At 43.7% G+C, this 27,054-nt stretch overlaps 1 protein-coding gene across 1 annotated transcript in view; it reads left to right on the top strand.

Annotated features, from left to right (window-relative positions):
• The window catches only part of RAB35 (RAB35, member RAS oncogene family), a 36,185-nt gene extending 18,898 nt beyond the window's left edge, over positions 1 to 17,287 (top strand). The window contains exons 3-6 of the mRNA XM_068238719.1: positions 7,299 to 7,422; positions 13,368 to 13,492; positions 13,579 to 13,703; positions 16,351 to 17,287. Of these exons, the coding sequence (XP_068094820.1) occupies positions 7,299 to 7,422; positions 13,368 to 13,492; positions 13,579 to 13,703; positions 16,351 to 16,479 (503 nt within the window). The 3' untranslated portion in view covers positions 16,480 to 17,287. The remainder of the gene's footprint in view (positions 1 to 7,298; positions 7,423 to 13,367; positions 13,493 to 13,578; positions 13,704 to 16,350) is intronic.
• The last annotated feature ends 9,767 nt before the right edge of the window (positions 17,288 to 27,054 follow it).

The following is a 27,054-nucleotide window of genomic DNA, read 5'->3' on the forward strand; positions in this document are numbered from 1 at the left end:
TATCACCACCTGTCACTGTTACCCATCAGATTAGACCCTAATCTGCCCCTTGCGGGCACCCAATCACCTGCCCACACGCTCAGATTGCCCTCAGACCCCCCCCCCTTATCAATTCGCCCGTGCAATATTTACATCTGTTCTCCCCTGTAATAACCCACTGATTACCTGTCACTGCCACCCATCAATCACCCCCTGTCACTGCCACCCATCAATCACCCCCTGTCACTGCCACCCATCAATCAGCCCCTAACCTGCCCCTTGCGGGCAATCTGATCACCCACCCACACCAATAGATCGCCCGCAGATCCGACATCAGATCACCTCCCAAATCCATTGTTTACATCTATTCTCTCCTCTAAACACCCACTAATTACCCATCAATCACCCCCTATCACCACCTGTCACTGTTACCCATCAGATTAGACCCTAATCTGCCCCTTGCGGGCACCCAATCACCTGCCCACACGCTCAGATTGCCCTCAGACCCCCCCCCCTTATCAATTCGCCCGTGCAATATTTACATCTGTTCTCCCCTGTAATAACCCACTGATTACCTGTCAATCACCCATCAATCACCCCCTGTCACTGCCACCCATCAATCACCCCCTGTCACTGCCACCCATCAATCAGCCCCTAACCTGCCCCTTGCGGGCAATCTGATCACCCACCCACACCAATAGATCGCCCGCAGATCCGACATCAGATCACCTCCCAAATCCATTGTTTACATCTATTCTCTCCTCTAAACACCCACTAATTACCCATCAATCACCCCCTATCACCACCTGTCACTGTTACCCATCAGATTAGACCCTAATCTGCCCCTTGCGGGCACCCAATCACCTGCCCACACGCTCAGATTGCCCTCAGACCCCCCCCCCCTTATCAATTCGCCCGTGCAATATTTACATCTGTTCTCCCCTGTAATAACCCACTGATTACCTGTCAATCACCCATCAATCACCCCCTGTCACTGCCACCCATCAATCACCCCCTGTCACTGCCACCCATCAATCAGCCCCTAACCTGCCCCTTGCGGGCAATCTGATCACCCACCCACACCAATAGATCGCCCGCAGATCCGACATCAGATCACCTCCCAAATCCATTGTTTACATCTATTCTCTCCTCTAAACACCCACTAATTACCCATCAATCACCCCCTATCACCACCTGTCACTGTTACCCATCAGATTAGACCCTAATCTGCCCCTTGCGGGCACCCAATCACCCGCCCACACCTCAGAACGCCCTCAGACCCCAGCCCTGATCACCTCGCCAGTGCATTGCTTGCATCTATTTCCCCCCTCTAATCACACCTTGAGACACCCATCAATCACCTCCTGTCACCCCCTAGCACACCTACCCATCAGATCAGGCCCTAATTTGCCCCGTGTGGGCTCCTGATCACTCGGCCAAACCCTCAGATCCCCCTCAGACCCCCTTCCGATCACCTCCCCAGTGCATTGATTGCATCTATTTTCCCCTCTAACCGCCCCCTGAGACACCCATCAATCACCTCCTGTCACCCCCCTAGCACTCCTATCCATCAGATCAGGCCCAATACATCCTGTCATCTAAGAGGCCACCCTGCTTATGACCGATTCCACAAAATTTGCCCCCTCATAGACCACCTGTCATCAAAATTTGCAGATGCTTATACCCCTGAACAGTCATTTTGAGAAATTTGGTTTCCAGACTACTCACAGTTTTGGGCCCGTAAAATGCCAGGGCAGTATAGGAACCCCACAAGTGACCCCATTTTAGAAAGAAGACACCCCAAGGTATTCTGTTAGGTGTATGATGAGTTCATAGAATATTTTATTTTTTGTCAAAAGTTAGCGGAAATTGGATTGTTATTGTTTTTTTCACAAAGTGTCATTTTTCACTAACTTGTGAGAAAAAATAAAATCTTCTATGAACTCACCATACCCCTAACGGAATACCTTGGGGTGTCTTCTTTCTAAAATGGGGTCACTTGTGGGGTTCCTATACTGCCCTGGCATTTTAGGGGCCCTAAACCGTGAGGAGTAGTCTAGAAAACAAATGCCTCAAAATGACCTGTGAATAGGACGTTGGGCCCCTTAGCGCACCTAGGCTGCAAAAAAGTGTCACACATGTGGTATCGCCATACTCAGGAGAAGTAGTATAATGTGTTTTGTGGTGTATTTTTACACATACCCATGCTGGGTGGGAGAAATCTCTCTGTAAATGGACAATTGTGTGTAAAACAAATAAAAAAATGTGTCATTTACAGAGATATTTCTCCCACCCAGCATGGTTATATGTAAAAATACACCACAAAACACATTATACTACTTCTTCTGAGTACGGCGATACCACATGTGTGACACTTTTTTGCAGCCTAACTGTGCTAAGGGGCCCAAAGTCCAATGAGTACCTTTAGGATTTCACAGGTCATTTTGAGACATTTGGGTTCAAGACTACTCCTCACGGTTTAGGGCCCCTAAAATGCCAGGGCAGTATAGGAACCCCACAAGTGACCCCATTTTAGAAAGAAGACACCCCAAGGTATTCTTTTAGGTGTATGATGAGTTCATAGAAGATTTTATTTTTTGTCACAAGTTAGCGGAAATTGATATGTATTGTTTTTTTTTTCACAAAGTGTCATTTTCCGCTAACTTGTGACAAAAAAAAAAATCTTCTATGAACTCACCATACTCCTAACAGAATACCTTGGGGTGTCTTCTTTCTAAAATGGGGTCACTTGTGGGGTTCCTATACTGCCCTGGCATTTTAGGGGCCCTAAACCGTGAGGAGTAGTCTAGAATCCAAATGCCTCAAAATGACCTGTGAATAGGACGTTAGGCCCCTTAGCGCACCTAGGTTGCAAAAAAGTGTCACACATGTGGTATCGCCGTACTCAGAAGAAGTAGTATAATGTGTTTTGGGGTGTATTTTTATACATACCCATGCTGGGTGGGAGAAATCTCTCTGTAAATGGACAATTGTGTGTAAAAAAAATCAAATAATTGTCATTTACAGAGATATTTCTCCCACCCAGCATGGGTATGTGTAAAAATACACCCCAAAACACATTATACTACTTCTCCTGAGTACGGCGGTACCACATGTGTGGCACTTTTTTGCACCCTAAGTGCGCTAAGGGGCCCAAAGTCCAATGAGTACCTTTAGGATTTCACAGGTCATTTTGCCACATTTGGTTTCAAGACTACTCCTCATGGTTTAGGGCCCCTAAAATGCCAGGGCAGTATAGGAACCCCACAAATGACTCCATTTTAGAAAGAAGACACCCCAAGGTATTCCGTTAGGAGAATGGCGAGTTCATAGAAGATTTTATTTTTTGTCACAAGTTAGCGGAAAATGACACTTTGTGAAAAAAAACAATTAAAATCAATTTCCGCTAACTTGTGACAAAAAAAAAAAATCTTCTATGAACTCACCATACATCTAACGGAATACCTTGGGGTGTCTTCTTTCTAAAATGGGGTAATTTGTGGGGTTCCTATACTGTCCTGGCATTTTAGGGGCCCTAAACCGTGAGGAGTAGTCTTGAAACGAAATTTCTCAAAATGACCTGTGAAATCCTAAAGGTACTCATTGGACTTTGGGCCCCTTAGCGCAGTTAGGGTGCAAAAAAGTGCCACACATGTGGTATCGCCGTACTCAGGAGAAGTAGTATAATGTGTTTTGGGGTGTATTTTTCCACATACCCATGCTGAGTGGGAGAAATATCTCTATAAATAGACAATTGTGTGTAAAAAAAATAAAAAAATTGTCATTTACGGAGATATTTCTCCCACCCAGCATGTGTATGTGTAAAAATACACCCCAAAACACATTATACTACTTTTCCTGAGTACGGCAATACCACATGTGTGGCACTTTTTTGCGGCCTAACTGCGCTAAGGGGCCCAAAGTCCAATGAGCATCTTTAGGCTTTACAGGGGTGCTTACAATTAGGCACCCCCCAAATGCCAGGACAGTAAACACACCCCACAAATGACCCCATTCTGGAAAGTAGACACTTCAAGGTATTCAGAGAGGAGCATAGTGAGTCCGTGGCAGATTTCATTTTTTTTTGTCGCAAGTTAGAAGAAATGGAAACTTTTTTTTTTTTTTTTTTTTTGTCACAAACTGTCATTTTCCGCTAACTTGTGACAAAAAATAAAATCTTCTATGAACTCACCATGCCTCTCACTGAATACTTTGGGATGTCTTCTTTCCAAAATGGGGTCATTTGGGGGGTATTTGTACTATCCTGGAATTTTAGCCCCTCATGAAACATGACAGGTGCGCAGAAAAGTCAGAGATGCTTGAAAATGGGAAAATTCACTTTTGGCACCATAGTTTGTAAACGCTATAACTTTTACCCAATCCAATAAATATACACTGAATGTTTTTTTTTTTATCAAAGACATGTAGCAGAATAACTTTCGCGCTCAAATGTATAGGAAATTTTACTTTATTTGAAAAATGTCAGCACAGAAAGTTAAAAAAGTCATTTTTTTGACAAAATTCATGTCTTTTTTGATGAATATAATAAAAAGTAAAACTCGCAGCAGCAATCAAATAGCATCAAAAGAAAGCTGTATTAGTGACAAGAAAAGGAGGTAAAATTCATTTAGGTGGTAGGTTGTATGACCGAGCAATAAACCGTGAAAGCTGCAGTGGTCTGAATGGAGAAAAAGGCTCTGGTCCTTAAGGGGCGAAAAGACTGTGGTCCCGAAGTGGTTAATATGTCTGATTCAGGAAGTAGAAACAGTACAGATTTATTTTAGGATTTGTATCAGCTGTAACAAAGATGTTTTTGTTTAAAGGTTATTATGCTGCTGCATATCTTTTAGAGCAGAGAGGATGTTCCAAGTTCAGGTCCGCTTTAAAGGACAACTGTAACGAAAGGGATATATACCAGTTGCCTGGCTGTCCTGTTAAAGGGGAACTGAAGAGAGAGGTATATGGAGGCTGTCATGTTTATTTCCTTTTAAGCAAAACCAGTTGCCTGGCAGCCCTGCTGATCCTCTGCCTCTAATACTATTAGCCATAGCCCCTGAACAAGCATGCAGCAGATCAGGTGTTTCAGTGTTTCAGACTTTAAAGTCAGATCTGACAAGACTAGCTGCATGCTTGTTTCTGGTTTTATTCAGATACTACTGCAGAGAAATAGACCAGCAAGGCTGCCAGGCAACTGGTATTGCTTAAAATAAAATAAATATGGCAGCCTCCGTATACCTCTTACTTCAGTTACCCTTTAATCCTTTGCATCTAATGCTTTTAGCCATACACCCTGAACAACCAAATGCAGATCAGATGTTTCTGACATTGTCAGATCTGACTGGATTAGCTGCATGCTTGTTTCTGGTGCTATTCAGAAACCACTGCAGCCAATATAAATATGGTAGCCCCCATATCCTCCTTGTTGCAGTTGTCCTTAAACTGCTGTCTGAAAATCTACATTTATGGTTTAGCTTTACTTTTTAGGCTGTGATCCCTTTTAGTATTTATCCTGCCCTAGCACATACAGTGGTGTGAAAAACTATTTGCCCCCTTCCTGATTTCTTATTCTTTTGCATGTTTGTCACACTTAAATGTTTCTGCTCATCAAAAACCGTTAACCATTAGTTAAAGATAACATAATTGAACACCAAATGCAGTTTTAAATGATGGTTTTTATTATTTAGTGAGAAAAAAAACTCAAAACCTACATGGCCCTGTGTGAAAAAGAAATTGCCCCCTGAACCTAATAACTGGTTGGGCCACCCTTAGCAGCAATAACTGCAATCAAGCGTTTGCGATAACTTGCAACAAGTCTTTTACAGCGCTCTGGAGGAATTTTGGCCCACTCATCTTTGCAGAATTGTTGTAATTCAGCTTTATTTGAGGGTTTTCTAGCATGAACTGCCTTTTTAAGGTCATGCCACAACATCTCAATAGGATTCAGGTCAGGGCTTTGACTAGGCCACTCCAAAGTCTTCATTTTGTTTTTCTTCAGCCATTCAGAGGTGGATTTGCTGGTGTCTTTTGGGTCATTGTCCTGTTGCAGCACCCAAGATCGCTTCAGCTTGAGTTGACGAACAGATGGCCGGACATTCTCCTTCAGGATTTTTTGGTAGACAGTAGAATTCATGTTTCCATCTATCACAGCAAGCCTTCCAGGTCCTGAAGCAGCAAAACAACCCCAGACCATCACACTACCACCACCATATTTTACTGTTGGTATGATGTTCTTTTGCTGAAATGCTGTGTTACTTCTACGACAGATTTAACAGGACACACACCTTCCAAAAAGTTCAACTTTTGTCTCGGCGGTCCACAAGGTATTTTCCCACAAGTCTTGGCAATCATTGAGATTTTTTTTTAGCAAAATTGAGACGAGCCTTAATGTTCTTTTTGCTTAAAAGTGGTTTGCGCCTTGGATATCTGCCATACAGGCCGTTTTCACCCAGTCTCTTTCTTATGGTGGAGTTGTGAACACTGACCTTAATTGAGGCAAGTGAGGCCTGCAGTTCTTTAGATGTTGTCCTGGGGCCTTTTGTGGCCTCTCGGATGAGTTTTCTCTGCGCTCTTGGGGTAATTTTGGTCGGCCAGCCACTCCTGGGAAGGTTCATCACTGTTCCATGTTTTTGCCATTTGTGGATAATGGCTCTCACTGTGGTTCGCTGGAGTCCAAAAGCTTTAGAAATGGCTTTATAACCTTTACCAGACTGATAGATCTCAGTTACAGTACTTTTGTTCTCATTTGTTCCTGAATTTCTTTGGATCTTGGCATGATGTCTAGCTTTTGAGGTGCTTTTGGTCTACTTCTCTGTGTCAGATAGCTACTATTTAAGTGATTTCTTGATTGAAACAGGTGTGGCAGTAATCAGGCCTGGGGGTGACTACAGAAATTGAACTCAGGTGTGATAAACCACAGTTAAGTTATTTTTTAACAAGGGGGGGCAATCCTTTTTTCACACAGGGCCATGTAGGTTTTGAGTTTTTTTCCCTCACTAAATAATAAAAACCATCATTTAAAACTGCATTTTGTGTTCAATTATGTTATCTTTGACTAATAGTTAACGGTTTTTGATGAGCAGAAACATTTAAGTGTGACAAACATGCAAAAGAATAAGAAATCAGGAAGGGGGCAAATAGTTTTTCACACCACTGTAAATTCATTGTAATCCTAATCCCCACCTAATCCACTGAATATGACATATAAATTAGACTGCTCTGGCTCAGCTTCTCCGGTCAGTCTACCATGATTGCATCTGTAAAACATAATAAACCATTCCATGTGAGGAAATCATTGCATTATTATTTCTTTTTCTCTTCAGGCAGCTACATCACAACAATTGGTGTTGACTTTAAAATCAGGACAGTGGAAATCAATGGGGAGAAAGTGAAACTACAGATTTGGGATACGGCGGGGCAAGAGCGATTTAGAACCATAACGTCAACGTAAGTTTCTGTTCACTGTTAGCTATGCATTTACAGGAAGTAATATGTCCGGGTATTGTGTGGCTTTGGACAACTGCACTGTCATACCTAGAAAGACACCACTGTTTTACACAGGAAGCGATCTTAAAAAGAAATGGAAAAAAATACCAGTTTGTCTAGTCTGTTACTTTTAACTAGTGCAATTTGCCTTTAAAGGGACCTGAGCACCAAATAAAAAAATATATAAAATGTATGTGTAAATAGTGTGGATTGTTTGAGGGGGAGACATTATTTACACTTGGTCTATATGCGCTCCACCATCTTTTTCCGCCAGACCCACAGCTGCAGCAGTTTCAAGAACCTGCAGAGTTGCTTGTTCCCAGCCAATGCACGCTGGGAGATGAACTCACATTGAAGGTCTACATCTCCCGGCACGAATTGCAGTGGCCCTGAACACGAAAAATCATTTGAGCGATCAGAAATTCTGATTGGATCTGGGACTCCACTAGATTTAAGTTTGGCTTACGGGGGATTGTCCCATCGCTAGAAAGGATTAGAGATATTCCCAATTGTCCTGCGGATGCCCTTGATTTTATCTCGCATCTTTCAGAAGATTCTGACATATTTTACCTCAAAGATTTATGCGACCCCTCTACAGGTTCCTTCCTCTCAATTTCAGTATTCCAGTCCCAATTCAAACTTCCACCCTCTTCATTCCTTCCATATTTACAACTCCGTTCCTGCATTGCCTACAGGGCTCCTGGTAATAACTTACCCTCCCTTACCAAATTTGAGAAAATTACCCTAGAAACTCAGAGGCCATCCCAATCTATTTCTAAATTGTATGGTATCCTTTCACTGATGGGATCTCATCAACCCGCAAGACATAATTATATGGATTACTGGGAAGAGGAATTTGATAAAACTTTAGACTATACTGATTGGGAAAATCTCTGAGATAATGCCAGAAAATCCTACATATGCACAACTGTAAAGGAGAATATATATAAATGTTTAAATGGTACTATACCCCCTGTTCTTCTACATAGACTATCCCAACTACCTCAGATCAGTGTTGGCGGGGATGTGGAAACAGAGGGACTCTGGCCCACATATTTTGGTCCTGACCCCCAGAATTTAGCCATTCTGGCAGTCTATAGCTGATTTGATCTCTAAAGTTATTAGAAAAAAGGTCCAGATGAATCCATGGGTTTATGTCTTGGGTAAGTCTCCACCAGGGCTCCGTTCTCACACCCGGAAAATGTTAATTCATATTTTAACTGCCGCACGAATGCAGATTTTGGCCAACTGGAAAAATAATCATCCCCCTACTTTAGAGGAGGTCATTCTCCGCATATGCAGGATTCAGATAATGGAATACCTGTCATCTTTGGTCAATGAATCCGCAGGACAATTTAGTAAAACTTGGGACTACTGGGATATTAATTTTGACTTAGCCTCTGACTCCTAATTCTCCCACCTTTCTTTTTCTTTTCTGTATTCTTACCTTTGCTCCTTAAAGTGTACCCGAGGTAACATGTAACATGTAACATGATGAGATAAACATGTGTATGTAAAGTACTAAACATATTAATAACCAGGGAGTTTTACTTGTTTTATTTTGCTGCCTGAAATAGTTAATTTTTAAGGCTGGAAATGACAGCTTCTGTCTTGTCAGGAGCTTGTCAGGAATATAGTAAACATCACTGATAAGCAAATTACAGCCATAAAAGTTTTTTTGTAACAAAATACATTTTCTACATATTTCTGAGAGCAGATGGAGAGAGGGTCAATATAGTTAATGTATTTTCATTTAGGGACACTTAATAGACTGCAACTGATCAGAGACAACAAAACATTCAATCGACTTTCTAAATGTTTAACCACTTCACAGCTCCAGTACAGTATATCTACTCCCCTGCAGACTTCATCTAACCGCCCAGGGGAGTAAATATACGTATTCCCGCTGCTACCACTGCTGTAAGCGCTCCCGCTTATTTGTGCACTCGTTCATGTTGCCATCTGCCCACCAGGAGATCAATGAATGGGAAAGCAATTCCTAATCATTGATCTAAGTCCCCGTAGCAATTATCGGCGCCTTTTATAAGGAAGCTGCACGATCATTCTAATAAATAAAAGTTTCCCATCTTCAGTACACTTCCTGTAAGCATACATATTTTGCTTACAGGACGTATAAAAAAAAAGACTGAGGCCATCTTGTGGCCAAATGATAAAACTACAACTAAAAGTATTTTTTTTAAATGCAAAGACCTGTTTTTACATTTTAAATTAACCCCTTACCTCCCACACTCCCCAATAGTTACCAACATTTTTTTTTTTTGTAAAAAAATACAATGAAATAAATTTACAACTATAAAAAATGCATAAATAGTTTTCTTAGGGACTGAACTTTTTTAATATGTATGTCAAGATGGTATAATACTGTTACTTTATAAATTATGGGCTTTTTATTAATGATGAATGCAAAACTGAAAAAAAATGCATCTTTATTTCCTAATAAAATATTGGCGCCAAACATTGTGATAGGGACATCATTTAAATGGTGTTATAACCGGTACAAATGGGCACATAAATTACGTGGATTTTAATTATGGTATCATGCATTATTTAAAAATTATAATGGCCGAAAACTGAAAAATAAGGATTTTTTCCAATTTTTTTCTTATTTTTCCATTAAAAAACATTTAGAATAAAATAATTCTTGGCATAATTTACCACCCAAAGTAAGCCTAATTAGTGATAAAAAAAAAAACACATTTAACACATTTCATTCTGAGAAGTAGAGATAAAGTTATTGGCAAATGAATGGAAGGAGCTGAAAGGTGAAAATTGCTTGGATGCTGAAGGGGTAAAACCCCCTCAGTTGTGAAGTGGTTAAATATAAAATAAAATCCTGGGATGTCTTAAAAAGTCATTTTTAGGAGTAGGAGGATAAATATAATTGTTTATCTCATCAGTTTATTTTCACCTCGGGTTCACTTTAATTTTAACTCCTCTTGCTGAAACGGGTGCTAGGACACGACATAGCATTATATCAACCAGGTGAAGGCTTATTGTTCATATTTCTACTTTAACCATTATATACTTTCTTTTATGACTATACACTAGTTAACCTCTTGACGACCAGCTAACGCCGATTGACGTAAACTGGTCGTCTGCGGGTTAGCATGGAGCGGCCTTTCCATGTCAGTTCACGGAGGGTGTCTCCGTGAACAGCCGGAGAGCCACCGATCGCGGCTCGCCAGCAAAATGTAAACAGGCGGGGAAGAAATCCCCGCTGTTTACATCATACGGCGCTGCTGCGCCGTAAGGCAGATTGGCGATCCCCAGCCTCTGATTGGCCGGGGATTGCCGGCATATGATAGGCTGAAGCCTATCCTTCAATGCGCAGGACGGAAATCCGTCCTGCGCAGCTCACAGGGGGAGGGAGAGGGCGGAAATCGCTGCGGAGGGGGGCTTTGAAGAGGCCCCCCCCCCCGCTAAGCAACTGCAGCCGGCGGCGATCAGACCCCCCCCAGCAGGACATCCCCCTAGTGGGGAAAAAAGGGGGGTAGTCTGATCGCCCTGCTGCACTCCTGATCGGTGCTGCGGGCTGTAGAGCCCACGCAGCACCGATCAGTGCAGAAAGCCCTGGTCGGCAAGTGGTTAAGGGGGGAAAAAAGAGGTTCATTCTTTTTTCTTATATTTCACGGTTTATTATGTCACTTATGGCATGTTTACTAATTTGTTTAGATTTTCCTTTATGATATATTCTCTGATATCCTGTAATTCTTGAGTGTATATTGAATCTCTCAATAAAAATTGCGTTGCAAAAAAAAAAATGAAATTCTGATTGGAAGTGAAATCGTTACCTATACCATCAACGAACCAATCTTTGCTTCCTATCTATCACAACCAATAAGAAAATCCAAATTTTGGTTAGATGAAAATTCAATCGGACGATTGTTTTTATAATTGTTCGTAATCGATTGTGCCCATCAACAGAGATTATTTACAACCAATCCGATCAGAATTTCTGATTGCTTGAACGACTTTTTGCTAGAAATTGGACTGTTAGTGGCCACCTTTACATAGTGCACTTCCAAACTACTTGGACATGGTCCGATAGTTTCACATCTTGAGTACTGCAACTTTGTAACCTACCAGCTAGGCGATCGGCCCCACTCCAATCCATCATTAACTCTGTGGCTCAACTCATCCACTTATATTGCTTCTCTAATGCTAGCCTGCTGTACCAGTTCCACCGTGGGATTTTAACTCACTTACAAAGCACTCTGTATGCCGGCATTTTTTTTGGTGCAGAAAACCAGAGTGGGGGTGACAGCGGTTCTAATAGGAAAACCGATCCATTTTTACAGGATCAGTTTTTTAAAGAATAGGAAGTGAGGGAAAGACTCTACAGTGGAGGACACAGGCTGCAGAAAAACACAAGTTTTCCAAAGTATACTGAGTTGGGGAAAGAAAGGTCTTTAGGGCATGATACCACTAGGGGTGATTCACATAGTTTCCTAGTGTGCATGGCTCTAGGGATTTAGATGATTTCTTGCATCACAGCAAGTGCAGCTCAGAGACACAAGCCAGTTCTAGTGGAAACAAGCCCTGAAATAATGAATTGAAATGGACAGGGTGCCATTGCTGGCCTATTGTAAAGGCCAACTAAAACTAATTTACTCCAGTTTTTTCTACGTGTCCCTCATCCGCTTAGGATAAAAATGTTATTAAGCCTAGTGTTCTCCCCGGTCTCCAGCCGGGTTATCCATCTAACTAATTTTGGCAAGCAACCTGTCATCAGCTCACCTCCTCATCCTCCTCCTATGTTGTAAGCAAAGCTGTGCTGGCCCTCCATTTACCTGTAACCCTACCCAGCTACTTTTTCATGCCACCTGGCTGGGGAAAAAAGGTCTGGGGAGAACAGAGACCTATAAAATGTTCTTTCGGAAAAAAAAAACATAAGATATAGATGCAATAATTTTATCTGTGAGAAGCACAGGAAGACCGGAACAACTGTGATATGTGCGAACGACTCACAATCATTGATTTTGGGTATTTGGAAGAATTGTAGTGTTTGCATTATTTACATTTGCATGACAGTTCTGGTCTGTTGTGACTGTACCAGGGATGGTTTGGTATTTGGGGGCAAAGGGGTATGCAGTGGTAGCTCCACCCCTGATATGGAATGGAGTGTTTTTTCCTGGATGCTCCTTCGGCGATTCTGAAGGGCGGTGCTTACTTGCGCATGGTCAGGTTGGAAGAAGGCAAGTCAGATTTGTTAGAGGGGGCGTCACACGTCATCGTATCCCTTCCGCCCTCCTCTGGAGATGTAAAGACCGTTTTTTTTTTCCCATATCTTCAAAAACTCAGGGACTTGTAGGCATTCTGCAGCGAAAATTGGTCAGTGCCACCTCTCTGCCTCTAGGTGGTATAAATGTTTACTCCTGTACACACCCACCAATTATGGCATTAAGGAAAGGATTATATTGGGCTGACAGCAGTGCTGGCACTTTGGCTCAGTCGAAGTCTGTGTGTGTCTTTTTGTTTGTTTGTACTTGTACTTTATGTACACCTGAAAAAAAGATCCTCCCTATTAGATACATTTGAATGGGCAACACAGAGCCATCTCCTGCTTCCCACCTCTGAAGCCCAGGTAGGAGGTAGGCAGGGTCAGCTTTGCTCAAAGGGAATGACAAGTTGGTGCTCCTCACAGCTCCTTTCTGACTACCTTCAGGGGGTGTTGATTGGATAGGGGGAGGAGTTTGGATGATGCTCAGAGACTTGAATGTATATATGATTGATGTGCAATGGACAAAACTGTATGTAATGTGCATGATATGGACCATACAATATGCATAAAAATTAGACTGAACTAATGTTAAACTAAACTGACTCTACTATGCAAGTTATGCTACAGAAATGGTTGCCTCACATCCTCCTTTGTCTTCTTGCAGATATTACAGAGGCACACATGGTGTTATTGTTGTTTATGATGTTACCAGCGCAGAGTCCTTTGTCAATGTAAAAAGATGGTTACATGAAATAAACCAGAACTGTGATGACGTATGTAGGATATTAGGTAAGCTCTTTTTGAATACGTAATATTGGGAAGTTTAAGATCTGCTAGACTGTTTCTAAAATATGTATATTTTACCCTTTAATTAGTGGGAAACAAAAATGATGATCCTGAACGGAAAGTCGTGGAAACTGAAGACGCCCATAAATTTGCTGCACAGATGGACATACAATTGTTTGAGACTAGCGCCAAAGAAAATCTTAATGTTGAGGAGGTGTGTATTGGCTCTGCACTGATCGCTCACGCATGGGTTTTATACATTTGCCATTTCTCTGTGAAAGGGATGCTGTAGGCAGCAGAGGCAAAGATGGCTATGGTTGGGATTACGCAAATTCAGGATTGTTTTTTCTAGTAGGTCTAGTGTCAAAATAATCTTAATACTGTGTTTTTTTTCGGCACTATAAAACACACCTAGGTTTAGAGGAAAAAAGCCAGGAGAACAAATATATACTAAACCTGTTGCGTCCATGGTCCAGCAGCGTCTTGTAGATGTTCTCCCCAATTATTTTTTGCCCCTTGTACCTCATGTGTCGTCCTGTGTCCTCCTCTGCCCCCGTGTATTGCTGTATACGTATTATAACTGTATACGTGTTATATTCTGTACTTCCTCACTAGGATACGACTTACACTCGTAGTAGGACAATTAAGAATAATACTCGATTCACCTATGAGAATGCTTATTTCCTGTGAGAGTTTTGCCCCTTTATACAGTATTTTTATAAAATAGAATTCAGGACCCTCCCAAACAGAAGTTCTTAAAGGACAACTGAAGTGAGAAGAATATGGAGGCTTCCATATTTCCTTTTAAGCAATATATATAGTTGCCTGGCAGCTCTGCTGATCCATTTGATTGTAGTAGTGTCTGAATCACACCAGAAACAAGCATGTGGCTAATCTTGCCAGATCTGACAATAACGTCTGAAACACTTGATCTGCTGCATGCTTGTCTATGGCTAAAAGTATTAGAGTATCAGCAGGATAGCCAGGCAACTGGCATTGCTTAAAAGGAGATAAACATGGCAGCCTCCATATCCCTCTCACTTCAGTTGTCCTTTAAAGAGACTCTGAAGTCTCCAAAAAATGAGGTTTTTACTTTAAAAACCTCTTTAAAGGAATCATCAGGCGATTATAAGTAAAATAAGTGCTACTTACCTGGGGCTTCGTCCAGCCCCAAGCTCCCAACATGTCCCTCGCTGCAGCTCCGTGGTGAGCCGTTCGCCTGTGAAGCTTCCCGGTCCCCGGCAATGACGTCAGTACTGCGCCTGATGACTCCTTTAACATAATTGCCCCTCCTAAAACACTGCATGCCGTGGCTGAAAACTCCATAAATCACCCCAAACACCCTGGGGCACATCGCGGGGCTCCTTCTGCATAGAGGCAGAGCTTTGGGCTGCAGTTCTGCCTCTACACGTGTCCATCTGCGCTGATCGCCGCCTCTCCCCACCCCTCTGTCTTCTTTCACTGAGAGGTGCGGGGGAGAGGCGGCGATCAGTGCTGATTGACGTGCATGGAGGCAGAGCTACAGCCCAAAGCTCTGCCTCCCTGGGCAGCAAAATCCACGACCAAGAAAGTCCGTGGATTTTGCCCTGGGGTGTTAGGGGTGATTGAGTTTTCAGCTGCAGGGATGCGGCGTTTTAGGAGGGGTGATTATGTTAGAGGTTTTTAAAGTAAAAACCTCATTTTTTGGAGACTTAAGAGTCTCGAGGCTTAAGCTGGCCACTAACGGTCCAATTTCTAGCGAAAAATCGTTCAAGCGATCTGAAATTCTGATCGGATTGGTTGTAAATAATCTCCATTGGTGGACTTAAAGAGACTCTGTAACAACAAAAACCTCCCCTGGGAGGTACTCACCTCGGGTGGGGGAAGCCTCCGGATCCTAATGAGGCTTCCCACGCCGTCCTCTGTCCCACGGGGGTCTCGCTGCAGCCCTCCGAACAGCCGGCGACAGAGCCGACTGTAGCTTCAATATTTACCTTTGCTGGCTCCAGTGGGGGCGCTGTGGCGACTTTCGGCACGGAAATAGAGGGAAATACCCGATCTCCGTCGGGTCCGCTCTACTGCGCAGGCGCCGGAAACTTGCGCCTGCGCAGTAGAGCAGACCCGACGGCGATCGGGTATTTCCGCCTACTTCGGCGCCGACAGCCATCAGAGCGCCTGCGCAGGAGCCAGGAAGGTAAATATTGCGTCACGGCTGTACGGAGGGCTACAGCGAGACCCCCGAGGGACGCAGGACGGCGTGGGAAGCCTCATTAGGATCCTGAGGCTTCTCCCACCCGAGGTGAGTACCCCCCAGGGGCCGTTTTGTCGTTACAGTTCCTCTTTAATCGATTATGAACGAGTGAAAAAAAATGTCAAAATTTGGATTTTCTTGGTGGTCGTGATAGATAGGAAGCAATAATTGATTAGTTGATGGTGTAGTGAACGATTTTTCGTCCGATCAGAATTTCTGATCGCTCGAACGATTTTTCGCGTCACGGCTTTTTCGCGTCATTGGACCGTTAGTGGCCAGCTTAACTGTGATGACCCCTCCTATCACCCTCCCATTCCCTCTTCTGAAGGTAGTGATTGGGCCAGAGGGAGCATCACAGCAAGTCTGCCTCTTCCTGTCAAAATATGACTTTAGACAAAGTCAAATTTTCAAGGGACTTATTGCTTGGACCAGATGGAATGAGGAGAGGAATAGACAATAGCGAAGAGTCAGGTTCTCTGTTAGGATTTTATACCTCTGTGTTTGGTAATATTTCACTGCCTTAATGACAGAGCATAGCATATACTTACTGTCAGTGTGCTTTAGTTAAGAACAGTGATTTCAATGTTTTGCGCTTGAAAAGGTTACAATGTACTGTGTTTTATCTTTTCAGATGTTTAATTGCATTACTGAGCTAGTCCTCCGAGCAAAGAAAGAAAACTTAGCAAAGCAACAACAGCAGCAACAGAACGACGTGGTGAAATTAACCAAAAACAGTAAACGAAAAAAGAGGTGCTGCTAGGTGCAGGCACAGCACAGAGAGGCTGCTCTCAGTCCGAACATTCGTTCCTGGAATGAAGAGTAACTGTGCCATGGGCAGTGCCCAGCTTTCAGGGGTTGGGGCATTTTTTCAGTTTTGTGCTGTTAATTTAAGAAATTCTCAAGGTTTTCTATTGAGAGGCGCTGGCACCTTTTTAAATGCTGTGCCAACAAGGTGTTGTGGATCCTTGTCATCCCTTTGTCACCCCTCCTCTTCTGGAGCGTCTGCTAGGAAAGGACAGTTGCAGTGCCTACCCCTTGGACTGATTAACAAGAGTCTGTACATACTGTATATTACGTTAACCAGCCTTGTCTCCCTCTTATTGCTTTGGCTTTTCGCCTTATGGTCGCCAAACTGTCATGATGAGCAATTATGAACTGATCAAATTTTTAAAGATTTAGGACAGTTGGCATCTTTAACCTTGGCTTGCATCTGGTTTATGTCCTGCCTACCTAGGGTAAGAGTCACTAGGCCTCGCTGTTAATTTGCTTTCCTGCTGTTAAGTTTTTGTCAATATTTAATACCATGCTAAAGAACCAAGCATCTATTACACAGACCAGTGCAGGACTTATGACCACAAAGTCATTTTGTTTTTAATGAAAGGCTGGATGGATTCTGAACTGTTAGCAGTCATTTGTTACAATCTCTCTAAAAAAAAAAATATTATGTGAACTTAACAAAAATTATGTGGAAAAAACACTCTGCCAAATTTTTGTACCATCTTGTTCATAAATAGGAACAAATTAATAAAAAAAATGTGAACTCTGGGTCCTAGATTTATCAGGATAAAGGTAGCTTTTTTTCTTTGTGAAATGAAAAAAGTTTATTGTCATCACAAGCAGCAAACATTCCAGTAGGTTTTGTTGGTTAGCTACACATTCCTCCTGAAAAACAGCCATGGAAGTTTTTTTTTCTGCCCTTGCAAAGGTTACTACATCATGTCAGACGTGGCGGGAAGCGTCCTCATGGTAGGTGTGGCTTAAGGGGTACTGTACTTGCGCCTGTGCTCTGAGCAAGCCTATCACAGAGAGTTGGGATGAAGAAAGGCGGAGTGGAGTGCCAACTACAAAATTCACAGTGCCAGCCAAAGTATGGCGCATTCCAGAGTTACCACAGTGCTTCCCTTCTGCTGCACTAAGTGAAAAAGTGGGAGAACAGTTATAGTATATGTCAAGTCTAGGTCTTCTGGATCTTTACTTTGGAATTGACAGGTTAGGTCCACTTTAGGGACAAGGAACCCAAAACAACAGAGTTGCCTTTTCAAACGAGGTATACAGTATGTAAGATTTGCAGGTGTATTGATGGGACTCGACAGACCTATCTTTAGGAGGTTGCACACCAAAAGTAATTTTTCACTTGCAATTATTAAAAATGTAATATAAAAATACAATTTTGTTTTGCAACTTTAAGTGCAAAACAGAAATTTTAAAAAGATCCGTTTTGCTGTAGGGAGGATCAGCATACACCAGCAGAGGGCGTCCATATACAGCCACTTTCCCATGCCAATGGGCCAGAGGGGAGTTGTAAATGGCTCTCTTTCCATTTAAACTAGACTTGAAAATTGTGCAATTTTTTTTCCATTTTTTTTTTTTAAACCTTTTACCTAGTATTGCTTCTTTCTCCTCCTCTGTAGATATAAAGTATATTTTTCATAGCTTAATTTTCTCTTGTGAGTGTGGCAAGGGACTACAGCGAATTCCACAATTTTCCTGATTATTTGCTGATCTTAAAGAGACTCTGTCATGAAAATCATCTTTTTATTTAAAAAATGTGTTTAACATGCTAGCCCTACCTAAAACGCTGCATCCCTGCAATTGTAATCTAACCAAATCCCCCAATCTGGGCAGCGGTTCTGTGAGAGGCAGAGCTATGAGCCGCAGTTCTGCTTCTCAGCACGTCTATCAGCCTGGATCGCAGCCTCTCCCCAGCTCCTCTGTCTTCCTTCACTGAGAGGGGCGGGGAGAGGCGGAGTTTAGTTAGATTACAGCCGCGGGGATGCAGCGTTTTAGGTAGGGCTAGCATGTTAAACACATTTTTTATGACACTTCAGTGTCTCTTTAAAGCCTGGATTAGTTACAAATTGCACCTTTCCCAGAATGTTCCCCCCCCCCCCCCCCCCCCCCCCCGTTCTGCTCACTTGTAGTGTTAGATCAAAAAGGTGAGTTGCATGTGGTCCGGTATTAGTCCTGGAGAGAATCCAAAGACATAACAACAAAAGTTGGTTCTGATCCAGCTCTGAAACATGCCTGAAAAAGAAACTTACAGTTTCGAAAGCTTGCAAAGGAATCTTGTACAGTTAGTCATTAACCACTTAATGACCACAGTGGTAAACCCCTCTAAAGACCAGGCCAATTTTAGCTAAAATGACCACTGCAGCTTTAAGGCCAAGCTGCAGGGCCGCACAACACAGCACACAAGTGATTCCCCCCACGAACAGAGCTCTCTGTTGATGGGGTCTGATCGCCCCCCAGTTGTTTATTTTTTTGTAAATAAACATTTATGCTACTATTTTATATAAAAAAAACCCCTTTCCTCTGCCTCCCCCAGCCAGCCTATCACTGCCGATTGCTCTTGTGTGCCCCAGGGGGACAGCCGTGTCACACGGCTGTCCCCAGTACAGCGCTACTGCTGATCGCAGCGCTGTACTATGTAAATAGATGGCGATCACGCCGTCTAACAGTCGGAGACTGAAGAGAGGGCGGAGCTACGACCCCAAGCAGGAGATGCACGCGCAACCTGCGTGCGATCTCCTGCAAATCAGAGCCCCAGGACTTGACTCCAATTGGCGTTAGGCAGTCCTGGGGCCGCCGCCGCCACATCCACGCCCATTGGCGTAGGGTGGTCTTTAGGTAGTTAAAGGTATCGCCTAAACAACTTTTGTTGTTATGTCTTCGGATCAAAAAGGTAGTTATCCTATAAGTAGACTAACCCAATGCAGAGTTGACATGGACAGGAAACACAGAAAAAGACAGATCAAGATTACAAGAATTTAATCTTGGTAGAATCTCAGAATGCATGCCTGCTGGCTAGGTGGAGTCCATAGATCAACAGATATTTTATTATTTTTAAATACTTGCGTTTTGAATGTCCTGCAGTGTGACAGTTACAAGTGAAGACTATTTTGAGTGCCATAAGGGTTCCAAAAGTGTGTCTGCGTGCGTGCGTGTGTGTATATGTGCCTCCAGCCAAATTGTTTTTCTTAGTTTTTGATAGAAGTGGTTACAGCATTTAGCTGAATTTTACTGCGTCCTGTCCCAGTGGATGGGGTTTTTATGAGAAGTATTGGGAAACTGTCCCAGGCAGAGTGCCTATTACCAGAAACAGAGCCTTGCTTGACTTTGTAAGATTATATGATGTATGGGCCCAGGGCTGTGGAGTCAGTCGGAAGCAACTGGGTACCTGCAAAAATGCATTGACTCTAACTGCTGACATATTTAAATTTTGTAATGAAAAAATAAAATGTTAAAAGGTCCTATTTCACTGAAAAGAGACATAATAAAGTACATCTCTGCTGTAAGAAAAGTCCAGTGCATAGTTAATTAGTGTGATGTCCATCTGAGCTATTATGCAATCAAACATTAATGCATTTTTTTTCTGGATTATATAGTATTACATTTCAAAAAGTGTTATTTTATTTGAGCCACAAGCAAGTCAGTTTGCATGTAAACACCTGCAACCATTGTCAGCTCTAGTACCAGTTCCAGATGAGTTTAAAACTTAATTGGCTCATAAAAATAATCCTATATAATAAAACACTAACTGTCCCTGCGTCAACCTCATGTCCCTGTGTCCATAGCTTTTGGCTACTCCACATGTGTAGCTGTTGGGACAGGAGGTGGATGGGGTCAGGGAGGCGGGCGTGCGCGCTCGAGGTGGACAGGTTGCGTGCGCATGCACACTGACATGCGGTTGTGTGAAGAGACCTAGAGTCTATTTTTAAACAGGCTTAGGTCAACTAGTTTAATATATTATTGCATTTACACTTAGTAGTGTATATAACTTTATACTACTTTATAGTATAAGACAGTATTACTATTTCTACATATGCCTTCCCTACAGATCTGCTGTAAATACATAAGCCAATTATGGGTGGATTTAGCCCTATGTTTGGGATTATTGTCACTTTTGGGAAGTCCAATTGCATCCAGTGCGCAGCATCCATGTTGATGTGAGCAAAATGTCTTCCAGTAATCTCTGATAAAATGCTGCATTCATTTTGCTGTCAGCTCTGATTAACTTCACTGTGCTGCTGCAACTCACAAGTGTAACCCCCCCCCCCCCCCCCTTTCCTTTCAAATAAAAACAAAACACAGAGATCTAACTCTATACTTTACGGTAGGGATTGTGTAATTTTCAACATAAGCCTTGTTAACTCCCCTCCATCCAAACATAGTGTCCATGGTTGTGACATTGCCACAGTGATGGCTTTTATCTGGTGACTCAACCATGCGGCCGATTTCTCTTCAAGTGCCTCCTAATTGTGTGTCTTGAAACACCCACCTCAGTTTTCTATAGAGAAGCCTGGATAACAGCTATATTTATTTGAGGCCTTTTCTTTGCATCCTGAATAATTCTCCTGGCAGTTGTGGCTGATTTTTTGCTAATCTGCCTGGCCTGAACTCCTCCATTTCCACTTCTTCATGATAGTTGCACTGCAGATTGGCATTTTCAACTCTAATTATTTTCCTGTTTTATAAAGTTGAACAAAGTTCTCTCTTGGGTCCTTTTGCTTTACCCTTGGCTGAAGTGTGAAGGTGACCAAAAAATCTTAATGAATTTCTATACCTAGACTACTGTAGTTACAAGCAAACAAATCTCAGGTCTATTACCTTTTTAATATCCAATTAAGGCTCAAACCTTAACCACTTGAGGACCCACCCTTTACCCCCCCTTAAGGACCAGCGCTGTTTGATGGGATCTGTGCTGGGTGGGCTCTGCAGCCCCCAGCACAGATCAGCGGGCACGCAGAGCGATCAGATCGCCCCCCTTTTTTCCCCCCTATGGGGATGATGTGCAGGGGGGGGGTCTGATCGCTCCTGCTGGTGGCATGTTGCGGGGGGGGCACCTCAAAGCCCCCCTCCGCGGCGACATTCCCTCCCTCTCCTACCTGTCCCCCCAGTGATCCGGGCTGCACAGGACGGACTATCCGTCCTGTGCAGCCAGTGACAGGACGTCCTCTGTCACATGGCGGCGATCCCCGGCCGCTGATTGGCCGGGGATCGCCGATCTGCCTTACGGCGCTGCTGCGCAGCAGCGCCATACAATGTAAACAAAGCGGATTATTTCCGCTTGTGTTTACATTTAGCCTGCGAGCCGCCATCGGCGGCCCGCAGGCTATTCACGGAGTTCCCCGCCGTGAATTGACAGGAAGCAGCCGCTCGCGCGAGCGGCTGCTTCCTGATTAATCAGCCTGCAGCTGGCGACGCAGTACTGCGTCGCTGGTCCTGCAGCTGCCACTTTGCCGACGCACGGTATAAGCGTGCGGTCGGCAAGTGGTTAAAGGGACTCCAAGCAGTGCAGAAACTATGGAAAGATGCATATCATTTTAAAGCTCTCTTTCTCCTCTTTCCAATGATCTATAAACCGACGCCCTACGCCTTTTAGTTTTCGCTATTTTCGCGATTGAAATTGCCGCGGCCGCGATTTCAATCGCGAAAATAGAGAAAACTAAAAGGTGTAGGGCGACGATTTAGGTGTCGCCAGAAAGAGAAGAAAGAGAGCTTTAAAATGATATTCATCTTTCCATAGTTACATTGTATTACACAGGACCTTTTAGTTTTCTCTATTTTCGCGATTGAAATCGCGGCCGCGGCAATTTCAATCGCGAAAATAGCGAAAACTAAAAGGCGTAGGGCGTCGGTTTATATATCATTGGAAAGAGGAGAAAGAGAGTTTTAAAATGATATGCATCTTTCCATAGTTTCTGCACTGCTCGGAGTCCTTTTAGGCTTCTTGCACACCAAGACGTTGCATTAGGTGGCACGTTAAGGTCGCATAACGTGCACCTAACACAACGTATGGTGCTGCAAGAGCCGACGGTAGAGTGAGCCGCGTTAGGCGGCTCGAGTCCTATAATGTCTCCCAGAGTGGCGCTGATTGGCCAGCGGGACCACGTGATGCGGAGCGAGACACTCCGCATAACGTGGTCCCGCCGGCCAATCAGCGCCCGCCAGTGCAGTGAATATTAAGTAGCCATGTGTGCGGCTACTGTAGCTGGCTCTCCCCGCCTCCTCTCCGCCCCCCACTGCGCATGTGCAAACAGTCTAACGCGGCTATAGCCGCTCCAACGCCGTAGCATGCTGCACTTTGCACAGAACGTGCAGCGTTACATGTAACGCAACGTGGGCTGTGTGAACAGCCCACTTGTGTTACATTGCTGTGCGTTGGGGGAGCGTTACAGGCGCACTAACGTGCGCCTGTAACGTCTTGGTGTGTAAGCAGCCTTAAGGTAGTGAACACGCTTGCCCATGTGGAAAACCATGGTTGTGTGTGTTCCTTCATTTTCAGGGAGTAGGTTCACCAACATGTTCCCATAGCCCAAAATGTAAACAGGCATTGGCTGGTGTGCACACCGTGACCATGGATGTGCACCTGGCAGTAATGGGAACCACAGAACATAAAACAATTTTGCTCAAGCATGAACCTCGTTGCCTCACAGATCAACCTGTTGTGAGCCTGCAAGTCTCGAAACATATAATCCAAAAGGAACTCCAGGGCTAATTATTCCAGCTTTGTGGGGAATCAATATGTACAGACTTTGCATGTCAATTCCCACAAGGATTTTTCCAGGTTCAATTACAATCCCCTCAATCGGACACAAGACCTCACATGAGTCCTGTACCTAGGACTGGAGACCCTTGATCTCTTCATCCAACCCACTTTCCAAGTCTCTTGGTTGGACCATCCTTTGCACTGACAATCTGTCGCCCAGGTGGTTGATTTACGGTAAGTTCTTGTGTACTGTGGGGATAAGGTACAGGACTGGGACTCGGTAGGTTTTAATCTTGAGGCACTCAGCCTCCTTTTTACCTAGGAAGCCCTCCTCAACCAATGCATCCACTAGGCTGCCGACCCCTGCCACCACCTGTTCATACGGACTGTATTTGAGACGCGTACATATTTTCATACGCAAGCTGCCGCACCACAGGGCCAAATTTCCTCCCTTGTCATTCAGCCGGATGACAAGTGTCATCTGCCATCTTGAGCTCATGGAGTGCATATGTCTCACCTGTGTCTGGTTAGAGCTGTACCTTGTAACCAATTTTTCATTTTTAGATCTTTGGTTACCAGGTCCAGGAATGTCCCTAGGGTATGATTCATGTGTGAGAGAGGCATGTACACCAACTCCTTCCGTAGGTTGGTATATTTAATGCTCATGTTCCCCTCCACCACTTGAGACCTATTTCTCCAAATTTTCTTCCCTAAGTTGTGCTCCTCAAGTATTCTTGGGGTTTCTTTTTCCCTTCAAATCACAATATGACACACTCCAGAGGCGCTTATCGTGACCTTGAGACTGTACTGTGTGTACTCCTATTAGTTATTGCCTGAAGAAGCAGGAATATACCTGCGCAACGCGTTGCCAGATGGTGGAAGGGTGGTACACCCTCTCTTTCCTCTATCCACAGAGAGCGACATCTTAGTCCTGCGTGGGGACAGGCCTAATCTCCCCACCTGCCTTTACAGTGGTTGCCTTAGGGGCAACCCCAGTTTGTAAGTATAATAGAACTTTTCATTATTCCCTACCTGTTCCAATACCTACTACACTATATTGGGCTCTCGGTTTTTTTCTTTATATTCCTGACTCCTTCCCTATCATCTTTTTTGATATCACTGTCACGATTGGTTGTGTTTGATCAGAAATGACCCTTCGATTAAGCTCCCTGATAAGCATCTGTAGGTCCTTTTGCAGTTCAAATTTGTCTCCTCCCTGCACAAGGGAGAAAGTCAGATCTTATGAAGGAGGGAAATGCAGTCCAGGCCAAGAGGAAAAATCCGATTAAATTAATATTAGTGGTCTTTGGGGAGTCATGGATTTGAGTATGCAATCCAGCCGTGTACATGGCGGAGAGAGATCCACACTACTCTCCCCATATCCACTAGAGGTTCTTCCCTTTGCATGGCAGCTGCACTTTCAATATAGGTTACAAATTATGTTCTTTACTTGTCTTTCTACCTTTTCTTGGATTATTTTTGCTGGATTCTGGGTGAGCTTGTTCCGGGGCCTATGGAGGTAGAACCATTAGACTGTCCGTCTTTACATGCATACTCCCAACCAGCCCCCTGTAGTCTGTTAGCTCCCTCCCTGATGGTCCAGTCCCTTCCATTCTGCCACTGTAGAGACCATGATCTAACCGGGTTGTGGGTCACTAAGCATGCACAGTCCTGGCCATGTGCTTGTCCCAGGTAAGTATAAATACTTTTATGGTCATTGTCTCAGGTATATCCGCTGCAGTCTTTAAGTGTCAACCAACAAAATTTTCTCCCTTTCCAGCCATCTGGTGAAACAGCAATTTGTTGTATGACTGTTCTTTGAAGTCCTCACAAAAGGACACCACTTGCTTATCCTCTTCTGTCCATAGAGCAGTGTGACTAGAGCTGGACAGAGGAGGAGAGTATCGCGGCAGCAGGATCAGGTGAGATGTTACACAGTGGCTTAGTGTAGTGTCTGTAGCTGGTGGGTGTGAGAGGTTAGTGATGTGTAGTTGGTGGAGGCAGCAGGGGGCAGTGAAGTGTAGTGTAGTGCAGCATAGCAGCAAGGGTTAGTGTAGTATAGCAAGTGGGCACATGTGTTAGTTTAGTGTAGTTGCGGTTAGCAGGGGTTAGCGCAGCTGGGCAGTATAGCTTTGATAGACATTTTAAGAAGTAAAGGTCCATAAGATGCCCCTTCACCATAGATGTACTGAGGTTTATTCTTTGTTTTGGTTTTCCAGGGGTTTACCTTTTTTTTCCTGAGGTTTATTTATTTTTTTTTCCTGATTTTTGCCCTCTAAACCTAGGTGTATCTTATATGCCGAAAAAAATACAGTATTCCCTTTCAACAGATACTGTGTATTGCAGTCCTTTTATGGATCAATTCAAAGTGTGTACATTGCTCTTTAACGACCACGTCATGCCAATGGGCGTGAATGCGGCGGCAGCCCCAGGACCACCTAACGCCGATTGGCGTCAAGTCCTGGAGCTGCAGTTTCCCAGGGAACGGCTGCGCGCACGTGCGATCGTTTCCCTGCCCGTTCACAGTGCGGAGCTCCGTGATTAGCCTGCTAGCCGCCGATTGTGGCTAGCAGGCTGCTTGTAAACGAAAGGGGAAAGAAAACCCCTTGTTTACATCAGTACAGCGCTGCGGTTTCCAGCAGCACTGTACGAGATTGGCGATCCCTGGCCTCTGATTGGCCGGGGATCGCCATCCTCTCATAGGCTGATGCCTATGAGAGGCGAAAAACAGGATGGATCGCCATCCTGTTCAATTCTGTAGGCGGAGGGGAGGGAGGGAGGAAGGAGAGGGAGGGAAAGGAGGGAGAGAGAGCCTCTATGAGGCAGAAGAAAAAAAAAAGTGACAGCAGCGATCGGACACCTCCGGCAGCATGTCCCCTTAGGGACAAAAATAGGAGGTGAGTCCGATTGCCATGCTTCTTAGCTGGGTTGTGCAGGAGGCTGCATGTACAGCAACTTTGATAAAACCATCTGGGTGAAACATGTCAGTTATTATGTTACAAGCACCATGTAAATAGCACCTGCACTGTTCATATTCCTCAGTCTCATTAGGTGGCAGGACGTGCCTTCACCTCTGCTTGTAAGGGTCACTTGCACAATCAGGCATAGACCAAGTACAAGTAGCACAACTGTCACCTATTTGATTTCAAGGTGTCATTTTAAGTGGAATAGCTACACCTCACTGTGCTCACCACAGTGTTGGGGGATAAGCAAAGACCTCCACTCACCATTATAACTTTATACATATTATTGTATTGCGCCTTGTATTTAGGTACCACTTAACTGTGTACTCCTATCAACTAACTATTTAGTTTTTTATTTATGAGTAACTAACTGCTGATATACCAGGGTTTGTCCTGACAGAGTGTGTGTGACTGAGTTTACTATATCAGCATTTACTACACAAGAATCTCATTATATTAAACACTGATATAGAAAACCTCTGGATATAGTAAACTCAGTCCCTAGGTCCCAGCAAATGCGCCTGCATAAATATACAATGTATGACCGATTCTGACATAGTAAACTACTCTTCCTGGTCCCTTGGAGTTTACTATAAAGTGATTCTACTGTAATAAAGAAAGGTTTACTATATCAGAATTTACTATGAGATTCTACTGTGTTCTCCTGTAGGAAGATTTGTTTAAACCATTAGACAAATACTCATTACATCAGTAGTAATTAGAAGCAAGGAAATGAAACAAATACATAAATGTGCTGAAATAAATTGGCCTGGAGAACTTGCAAGCCTCTAAATAAATTGGCTGCCAAAGGGTTAATTCAGGTTTGAATAAAGATACCTTTCCCTGAAACAATTTATCTCCAATGTTTTATGTGGTGCTTGTA

Source organism: Hyperolius riggenbachi, chromosome 1 (assembly GCF_040937935.1).
Source record: "Hyperolius riggenbachi isolate aHypRig1 chromosome 1, aHypRig1.pri, whole genome shotgun sequence".
NCBI lineage: Eukaryota > Metazoa > Chordata > Amphibia > Anura > Hyperoliidae > Hyperolius > Hyperolius riggenbachi.